Source organism: Pteropus vampyrus, unplaced genomic scaffold (assembly GCF_000151845.1).
Source record: "Pteropus vampyrus isolate Shadow unplaced genomic scaffold, Pvam_2.0 Scaffold2, whole genome shotgun sequence".
Classification (NCBI taxonomy): domain Eukaryota; kingdom Metazoa; phylum Chordata; class Mammalia; order Chiroptera; family Pteropodidae; genus Pteropus; species Pteropus vampyrus.
In genome coordinates this window covers 20,470,670-20,481,480 of record NW_011888783.1, presented here as the reverse complement: position 1 = coordinate 20,481,480, position 10,811 = coordinate 20,470,670, and the positions used below count along the sequence as shown (strand labels likewise).

The 10,811-nt window shown below is 38.9% G+C and overlaps 1 protein-coding gene across 1 annotated transcript in view; it reads right to left on the bottom strand.

Moving 5' to 3' along the window:
• The window catches only part of STK39 (serine/threonine kinase 39), a 233,354-nt gene extending 227,454 nt beyond the window's left edge, over positions 1-5,900 (bottom strand). The window contains exon 1 of the mRNA XM_023529694.1: positions 5,767-5,900. Within this exon, the coding sequence (XP_023385462.1) occupies positions 5,767-5,781 (15 nt within the window). The 5' untranslated portion in view covers positions 5,782-5,900. The remainder of the gene's footprint in view (positions 1-5,766) is intronic.
• Positions 5,901-10,811: the final 4,911 nt, after the last annotated feature.

Sequence of the window (10,811 nt, the reverse complement as noted above, 5' to 3'; positions counted from 1 at the left end):
TAATTACAAAGCTAAGTGGCAAGGCACAAATGACGGCACAAAATTCAATGGCTGAGAACCTGAAATGGCCAAAACTACCACATTCTGTGAAGTAGGCTTGACTTTTAATGCTATATCCTTCGGATAAAAGATTCTACAAGAAATGACCAAATGTAACTTGTTACCACATATGACGAAGAATGAGATGGGATATGAATAGTTAATTTACTATTTAGAAAATCTTTAGTTTGAAAAGAAGGGAAAATAGTTTCACTGATACAATAAGGAAAACTCACAATATGGCTTCCAGTTTTTTAAGCTGACATCCTCAAAATGGCATAATTTTTTCTGCAATCAACAATATTTGTAAAAGTATTGACACAATTACTGCAGTAAAATAGCATAAAAAAGATTTTTAAAAAAATTTTAAACCTTAATTAAAAGGGGAAAAAAATGATCTTCTGACTAGAGGAATGCTCAGAGGTCCCCAAATATTATAATTTAATTTTAAAAGGATGCGAGACGCTTGTGTCAGTAATGATTAGTGAATAATTATTTTCTCGAATTATCATTAGGCAAAGTAAATACCTAGAGCTACAGTCTCCAAAATAACCTACATATCATAGCTAATTCGTTCCTCTAAAAAGAAGAAAGGAAAATAGAAAGAAAGGAAGGGAGGGAGGGAGTGGGGGAGAAGGAGGGAAAGGGAGTAGGGAAGGAACAGAAGATCAAGAGAAATGAAAAATAATAAAATAACACTATAGCAGAAAGTAAAATAAGGGCAATGGCTTTGTTCTGAGTAAAGAAAGCTCTTCATTTATTCACAAATACTGTCAGTCAGATGAATAAAATATCTTTATAAAAATGATATAGAAGGGCATATACCAGAATTTTTCTAGTTCAAGACTGAGAAACTCTTTCATAGGAGAAACAGATGGCACACTCCGTACTCAAATCTATGAATTCATAGTGAATTTTGTTACACCACAGTACTGAAGTCACTTGACTCCATCCTAAATTCTAAAACATAATTTGCTAGTAATTAGTGTTTTTAAAAGCTCCAGTCACTTTAAAGTGATTTTGTTAAAAGAATTAATATTTAAATACACAGTCATAGAACACTGTTTATGAAAATAAGTTTTTACCATGAAGTAGATTCCTTATTGAATGAACGAGGAGACTGAGGACCAGAGGTGAAACTGACTCGTGTAAAGCCCATGATCCCTGCGAAGAACACAGGCCCTCTGACCCAGGGAGCAACTTCCCCTCTAGCACAAGTTTCGGCATTCATTACTTCTGTGCAGCTGCTGTTTTTTGAAACGACTTTGCTCACATTTGTCACCCATCCCAAACTAAAATATTATAATGATAATTACATATTATTTCATGATCACTTAATAGACTTTTTTTTTTTTCTTTTCGTTTACTTTTTAAAGAAACAAGTACTCTGCCTGGCTCCAAGGCCATGACTTTCCTTACACATATAGTTTGCCTGCTCCTAAGAATGAAACTATAAGTTTTGATGGTCTTGATATATGAGAAAGAATAATAAAAATGCTACTCAGTTTTCTATGACTAGGAACCAAAGATAAACTAAAAGTATAGAACTCAAGTCTAGAGAAAAAAATTAAGAATGATATGGTTAAAGTCTAAAAAACCATAAATAAGGTCAAGTACGATGATGAACCAAAATGTTCATCGATACCTGGGTAAAAATAAAGGAGAGTATCACAAAAGTTGGAAAAGTAGGTTTTAGGATAAATAAAAGGAAGGACTATTCATATTTATGGAATTCATTGTACCTGGTGATAGAGACTGAAAAGACAGATGACTTCAGAAAAAGCAGATTAATTCCTCACTCATGTAACAAATTTTAAGGGAAGCCAAGTGAGCCCTGGGGTCACATCCCTAACCTTTGAGGTTGACCACAAACAAGAGAAGCAGCTTTTTCAAGAAACCTCAAGGCCGTCTTCACACAGAACATACGAGTCTGCATGACAGCAGGTCAGACCCATTTAGCAAGTCTTAAATTCCTACTGGAAAGCGAGAACTCCTTCAATGGAATAGACATTAGAGAATCTATCAATCTCCTAAACCATTTCCAGGAAAATAAAGAGAAAAGGTGAAGAAATATCTCCCTAGCTCAAAAAAATCTCACTAACTCAATATAAAAATGGACAGACTCATTTTCTGGTCCAAGGGCTCCCCAAGGAACGGGAACCCTCTTTGTTGTCCCATCACCTAGCTCAGTGCCTACCATCTAGTAGGGTTTAATAATTATGGAATTAATACGTTCTGCTCTAAAACTATAAATATCTCTCAGAGTGCATTAAGTTAATTATAATTAGTCATTTACACCATTGTAGGGTTAAAATATATAGAGTTAACAACAAATGTGAGATTAATAAATCTCAGAAATTACCCAAGCATCTAGGTTGGCCTGGTCAGGAATGCAGACCAGACCAGTAACACCCCTTTTGCTCCCAGAAATTAATCACCAAGATCATACCTAGAGATATTAGAACACGGTTAAAGGCCAAAATGCAAAATATATATGAAAATTTAAAAGAATGCATAGAAAAATAATTAGATTAACTAAATGCTTTTCATGTGATGCCAAAGAAAACATTTATTCTCAGGTGTTTTAACTGCTGTTAAATAAAATGAATTTTTAGTGAGCATATACCTTTGTCCTCCAATAGATATACCCCAAACTAGTCCTTTTTACGGATCTAAGCATAATGTAAAAACTTGTTAAGTATTTACCAAATAAGTTAATGTATATTAGATCTGAAACCAAACTATCTTTGAGGAATTACAGAACTCATATCAATAGTATAAATTTTATTTAAATTACCAATTATTTAACACCAATAATCTCATCTATCATTTCTTCCCTTCATTCTCAGAGAATCTGGCACTGTAATGTTCACTTTGCTTCAGAAATCATAAAATCATTCGAATCCTTCTTCATTCAAACCTGGAACAAATTCCACAGCCACAGGAAAATCTATTAATAGTCTCTCCCCTATAAAAAAGCAAAGTCCAGGGCCAGCTGTCCAAAACTGTTCTGTACCATCACATCCCACCTCTGTGTGTAAATCTCACCTTGCTATGGGAGTCAAGAGAGCTGGGGTAGGGACAAAGCTAAAAGTAGGGGGTGGGAGGTGATACGGTTTCAGCAGGGGAGGTAGATATTCCAATAGCCAACAAATAGTTGATAATTGTGACTTCTATGACATAACACTCTCACAAGATAAGAATTCCAGTGAACGTTGTTTCTTATAAGAACAATGGTTTCCAGTTAACACATGGCACAGAGTATAAAATGATGCAGAGCACTGACCTGTATAAAATACACATACACATGGAATTAAAGGATTATTAGGATACCGGATGTCCAAACACTGCCAAAATGTGAACCCACAGAGATAATAAAAGTGCGAGCAACAGCAGTATTAGAAATTGAAAAGATCGCAGCAACTTTGCTTCACACAATCTCATGTGTCAACAGCTAGGCAACATTAGACAACCTATACCGCAAATTCTCTTTCTTTTTGTTTGAAAAGGACCTGGGAGTAATACATCCTAAAGAACTACAGGCATTCCCCTCCATTTCTAGAAATATCAAGACATCAAAAGGTCGAAGGTAAGATCAAAGCACTAAAACAACATATATTTTTAAAGGAAAAATAGATAATTATGCACATAAACTATATTAATACGACATGGGCATTAAGGGGGGAAAAAGAATGAAAGAGATAAATAACTGCTAATAAGCAAACTCATAAATCCTAAGACTTCTGAATAATGGAGCCAAGCACAAAGCCATAAAAGCACCAGTCCTTACATTGACAGCTCTACCTAAATTATGAGTACCTCCGAATTACACTGATAGGCTTCTTGTTCCCATGGAAACAGAAGAATGGGCCGGGAAGGACTCTCTCCCTCTGACCTCCACTTGGCCCCTTATACAGCTATCATCACTTACAGCCCAGTGCTGATAAAAGCCAGCAGAGGGAAAACATGGAGGTTTGGGATAATTGTGAGGGCTTGGTAGAGACCAGGGACCACAGCACTGGTCCAGAACTGTCAGACACAGTGCAAACAATCTTTGTACATATTCTGTGTAGTATTCTGCTGGTGGCAAAACAATGTCTATGACACCTCCAACAGAGCTCCGCAATCAAATACATGGGAGCAAAGTCTTCAGTGATATTTCCAACCAGCACATAAGTTTAAATGATACTCCAAGTTTTTTAAAAAGTTAATGTATACTTAGTATAGCCACATAATCTGAGAACTAAAGGATCTTAGAGATCGTCCAATTCAACTCTCTTTTTAAATAGGGCAGAGCTGTTAGGTAACTTGACTAAAGTTAAAAGACAAGTTAGTGGCAGAAGCAGGACCTGACTCTTCCCACAAGCTGTTCAACACTTTTTCCACTCAGAGAAAGTGACCTTGAAAACTGGTCAGATGAGAAAGGCACAATTATTGGTCATGGCGACAGCAAGCAACAGAAGTACGCAGTAAAAAGTTTCAGTAAGAGCAAAGCACAGCTGAAATTCTGATGAAGGTAAAAGACTTAAATGTATGCGATTTTTTTTTTAATTAACATTAAATTGTGGAAGCCCATGTTTAATCGGAGTTTTAGCCGGCAATCTGTTGCTTCAATCTCAGTGAAATCAATGCCTTGTGTAGTCTAATTTAAAATGTAAGGCCAAACAGATCTGGAAAAGTACAGCTTTATCTTTGTGCTTAATTTATACTATAGTGTGTTGTAATTAAGCCTGAAATAAAAGCTATATTCTGAGTAAAGACAAAAAGCTCTTGTTAAAACATCCCATTCCCAATGTAGAACATAACAAAGCCTTCTTCATTTGGAGCCAACTGTCACTATACTTTGTTGCTTGTATGGAGCTATTGGACTGATATTTGTACTGGGGTTAGCTTTGGGATAACCAATCAGTTAACTCCTCCACTGTGGTCTTCTGTTATCCTCAGATAAATGGCCAAAAGGAAAAAAAGAAAACTGGCAGGCAGAACGACAACTATATTTATGAGATTAAACTCTCAAACCCTTCACAGTTTGCTGGGCAACTAATAACCATTTGCCAAGCTGTTCATTTAATAATGAGTCAGTTAAGCCAAAAGCAAATGTTCCTTCAACCCACCAATGCTACTAGAGTCATATCCACACTGACAAGCTCCAATTATTTATGTGATGCACTTCATTTACAGCAAGAAGTACAAGTAGCTGTGTATAAAAAACAAAAACTCCTCTTTCTAGCCAAATGCAAGCTACCCTGCAGTATTGTGAATGACTGGAATTTGTAAGTGATTTTATCATTTATGAAAGCCGAAATGACCAACGAATTATTTGGGGAGCAATTCCTATTGGTGTCATTATTCTAGACCAGAGACCAGAAGCTCCCCATCCAATCCTTCACTCACTATCACGTAACCTTAGGTCATCTGAGTCTGTTTCCTTTGTTTTCTAAAATAGTGTGTCAATACTGAGATCATCTCCAACTGGGAATTATGAGAAAAATACTGTTTGTCAAAAGAGGTAAGTTGTATAGTACACAACACAATGATAATGTACAGCATAATTAATTAATCAGGGGAGGAAAAAGTGGTATGGACTGTGTTCCAAGAAATGTATGTGTCAAAAAACAGGAGATAAAACCAAGTTATCTTAGCTTTCTCTTCTGCTTCTCCCATTCATCTCCATATACCTATAAATTAAGAAAACAACCAGCAGGTATCCCCTTCGCTTTTACTTACTAATAGTTCATCCATACTGGTCTGGCATTTCTCCAAGTTGATCCGCTTTATGGCCACACGTTCTTGCCTGGGTTTGCACAGGGCAGCCTGAACCACAGCAGTAGCTCCGCTGCCTGAAACGAAGTAGAAACAACATCAGCTATCAAATGGCACACTTTCTGGTTATCACGCATGACCTCCTTCATAAATATCTGTTTGTCTGTTTGTTTGTTTGTTTGTTTTTAAAAAAAGGTCTTCTACTCAAGGTATTCAAAACGTTATTACCATTTGACATCTTTTTTAAAAGATTTCTTAAAGTCTGAAAATAACTATCTGGAAGAGAAAAAAAGAAAAACTTGACTTTTCTACAGGATACAAAGACAGTCTCTGTGCTCCGGAGGCTCACAATCCAGGAAGGTGACCCCTATCAAAAGAGCTCACTGCGATATGGCTGTTTACTGTCCCTCAGAACAAGGGCTGAGAGAGTGCCGGGTCTGAGGATATGGGGACAAGGGACATGGGCATCCAAATACAACCCTGCATGGAACCCATTACCATCCACAGGTCCTGATATTTTCTAACGTCAGTGCTTTTAAAATATCTCAGGCTCTTCTTCCACTTCAGCGCAAACCACTCCAGCCTGAGCTACTTCAGGGATTCCATGAGATGCTGTAACAACTTATCTGTTCTGAGAACTCTTTGAGCTTACTTCTGAGCTTGCTCTACAAATTAGAAAAACAGATCAACCTGAGTATTCTCATGTTGAAAGCACAGCTTTCAAGGATGCCAAGCAAAATGATGCAAACGTGTAATTACAAAAGCTCTCGGCATTCATATGAACTTCTCATTTCTAAGGTTTCATGATCATTAGCTAATGCACTCTAACTCTTAGGAGACAGAGTCATGTCATTATCCATATTTTATAAGAGACTAATGTAGACATGTAATGATTTGTGGCAGAATACAAAGAGCTCCTAATCGAATTTATATTCCATAGGGGCAAAAAGACCTCTAACGTTAAGGCATCTCTATTCTGCAAAGAATACCCAAAAGCTCATTGTAATCATATAAATCCTCCACCACTGCAAGACTATCAATGAGTAAACAGCCTGTGCTCAGGACTGTGCAAAAGAGGAACAGATGCGGCCATATGTTTTTTTTCAGGTACCACTTGACAAATGAATCATCAAATATCATCAACAGGGAGAGGGGGCATCTTTAGGCAATAAGAGAGATCAGTATTAGCTTTCCTTACATATGTGATAGAAAGGCATGACATTTCTTGTGCAGATCAAGGCTTTCCTGCCCCAAGGAAGTACCCAAAAGTTCTGCCCTTTCATCTACTTTATGGTCTCATCATTAGCTCTGGCCCCCTGACCTAGTGACCCAAGCAGATCACCCTAATGCTTCAAACCCAGGTCTGTGCCTTCAAGACTCCTGTTCCAGGAAGTCCATCCTGTGTTCACTGAGCAAGGAAATCCGTACTTATCAACCACCCACTGTATAGCTGGCACTTTATTCATATAATTCTCCTTACAAGCCTGCACATTTTTTTTATTATTAGCCTCATTTTACACGTGAGAAAACTGGCTCTTGGAAAACTTGCCCACACAGATGATAAGTAAGTACCTGAGCTGGGACCTGAGTCAGGTCTGCCAGACCCCAGGCTTCATGCTTTTTCCTACTTCCCTCAAGCCAGAGCATGCTCTTCTCTTCCTCACTTGTTTTGGCCTTGCTAAGAAAATATTTTCTTCTGTCATAAATGGTTGAAGATAAGAGAAACAACCTAGAGGGAAGGTTTGAGTGAGCCTCACTCTCTCTAGAATTCATTTCCAGGAGAGAGTGCTATTCTCAGAGGTTGTTTAAGAGGGCCTCCCTGTCCCTTCCCTCACTGCTCCAACAGCTGCTACTCCAAGTCTCACTGGACTAGCCTCACTGGCCCTGCAGATCGCACCATGTTGGGCTCAATCCAGAATGCTCCAGATACCAGAGCCAAACACTACAAAGAGCCCTGCTGATAGCAAAGTGTATTTTCCAGTCAAGGTCTCCAGAACAGACAACATCACTGAAGGAGCCACACAGAAAGTGATAAGTAGCTAGGTAGCATTGGGCCTGGTATCCCACAGAAAAATCAACAAACATCTGTAACTAGCTGTTGATGGCAAGCCATTCTCAGCCCTACCCACTGTAAAACTCCCCACAATGCCGCCCCTCCAACCTCAATCTACATTCCAGAAAATTCTCAAATGAGGAAAGTCTTTTATTAGAGCTTTACAACTAGCGAATTGTTATTGCTTCACAACTACAGCTGACTAAAGAACAACTGGCAGGTTCTCATCTCCAGAGAGAATAAATATGAAACTTTTTGACCTGAGACTATTGCTAAGCATGAACGGGTTTAACCATTCATTGAACCATTCGGGAGATTCTGCTGTAAATCCTAAGATTTCCCTCCACTACAAGGGAGATCAAGAACAAGATCAGATGTGCTGGGAGCTTTAAAGACCATCAAGTCCAATCCCTTACTTTATGAATGAGGAAGGAAAAGGAAGAGAGCTCTCACCAGGAACCCAATCAGCCAGCACCTTGATCAAGACTCTGCAGTCTCCAGAACTGTGAGAATCCATTCTGTGGTCTTTTGTTATGGCAGCCCGAGCTGGCTAATACAAAAGCCTTCCCTTGTCTAGTCTAAGTCACTACTCACTAGCACTTTTGGTAAATAATGCCAGGTTCCAAATAATACAGGTTCCAAAAACTTCCTAATTAAGTTTATAACAATAAGAGGCAGGATCCAACCAAAGGGGCTCTGGTTGGCCGCTGTAGTTTCCAAGCCTTAGGTTAGCAAGATCCCTGAAAAGAAGGTTAGACAGGAATCCCATCCAATCCTGGTGCTGATTCCCTCTGTGATACCGGGCCCAGTTCCTCAGATCCCTTAATGGGCATAATGAAATCTACTGGTAAGCCCTAAAAACATAATGTGCTTCACATCCCTGGAAACTCGACTCAGTAAATGTTAGGATCTCTCTCTGGGACTCATTTCTCCTTCTGTAAGCTTAAGGAGGGAGACTATATCTGTAGCTTATACAGCACCCAAGGGAAAAGAGGGCAAAGTAGCTCCAGGTCATGACTAAGTTTCATATTGCCTACCAAAGAGATTCAGTTGGTTTAAAAGGGGACAGAGGAGGGCTAAACTGTAAAACCGGAAGACTAAATGATTTCTAAGGTCTGATACAGCATGACTGATGAGTCTAAGAGACTAAAATGTAAGAGAATAAGCCAGAGAGTTCAAGACCAGCTATGAATTAATATTCTATAGTTAAACTTCTTACTGAAAATGTACTTTGCTAGCCTAAAAAAAAAGATTCTAAAAAATCACTTTGTCCCTCCATATTCCATGAATTCATACCCTAGCCCTGCCACATAGTAACCAACTGCTTATCCTTGGATGACTTTCTTCACTTCTCCATGCCTTGATTTCTTCACTTATAAGATGGAGAAAACAGCACTGAGATCACAAGGTGGCTGAGAGGATCAAATGAACTAATACACTGAAAGCCCTTGGAACTGTGCCTAGCACATAGGATGCACTAATTGAATCTTAGCTAGTATTACTCTTCAGGGAAATCTCTCCAGGTCAACTGGTTTCCTGCCGATATGTCGCTTTAATGCCATCTAATATTTCATGATGTTGATGTACCACAATTTACTCAGCCCTTCTTTTATTGGTGACTATTCTTTCTTTCCAGCCCCACCCCCCTGCCCCTATCAGAACAATGTAGCAATAAACATCTGGTACTTTTTTAAATATAGATTAGTCTACGAACATTTCTTTATGTTAAAGTTAGGACATAAAGTGGTCAACTATCCAGGAACCCCTTCTCATAAATGTCAAGATTTTAAAACTAAACAAAAATTATCAGCCTCTGACATGAATGGTAGTCAGCAGAAGGAAGTTCTGTCATCACATCCCACTTAAATGAGGAGCTCCAGGCCAAAACTTTAACAAGAATTTGCCCATTTCCTCACCACATTTAATTATATGTTTACTTGTCCTTTGTCAGTAAATAGTCCAGAGCTGTATCAGGCTTTCTTTTTAGAGGTGCTGGCTGGTGGTATGCAGTAAACAAAAGCAATGGCTTTGGTCCAGCTGATGATTTCCTCCAATTCTCTATCCAACTTACTCTATGTGCTCTACTTATATCATGTGTCCAGCCTCGAAGGCCCTGCAGCCAGTCAGCTCATATGAGGGTCAGAAGCTGACCAGGGTGTGAATGGACACACATGTGAGCTCTGCAAGGGTGCAGCTGCCACTCTACCTCTGCCCGTTGTCGCTGTGTGAGATGGCTGATTTAGCATGGCAAATGCTGCTTTTTGCAAAAAAAAGTTGAAACTCCAGAATTTTGTGTGAGACCTCCTAAAATGATATCATTAGCGATTAATTTTTTTCACAATATTGTGAGTCACACAAACGCTTGCTGCGGGCCGCGATTTGCCTCCCTGAATCACTGCTGTTTGGCTTCAGAGGTGAACCCTTCCTTACCGAATGGTCTAAATTTTAAATTATTTATTACATTACACATATGAAGTTGCCACACTTCTAGTCATTTAGTGCATTCTATGTAAAAGGAAATTGTGCACAATAAACTCTCAAGTCAAACGCAAAGAATAAAAACAGTGAGACAGGTGTTATATGCAACTTGCTATATGGAGTCCTTTACAAAACAGACACTACTGCTGCCCTGTCTGGATAAATGGTACATAGACCCCATGCATACGCCAGGCTGGGCAGAGAGGACGGTCACATTTCTCTAAGCAACTACAAACACGTGACTCTCCTGAGTGACCTGGTTTGTGTTACAGCCAAGCTGGCTAAGTTATGTCCTTCTGTCTCCATCAAAAGGACCGGTTAGTAGAGCCTCCTTCTGAGGTTGCTGAACAGATTTAGAGCTTACTAAACACACACACACACACACACCCCCCATACGGCGAAGTGGAGACATGGCCACTCAGTGAATGTACTTACATTTCACCATTGACCTGCATAAATGGGAAAGCATGGTTTGTTA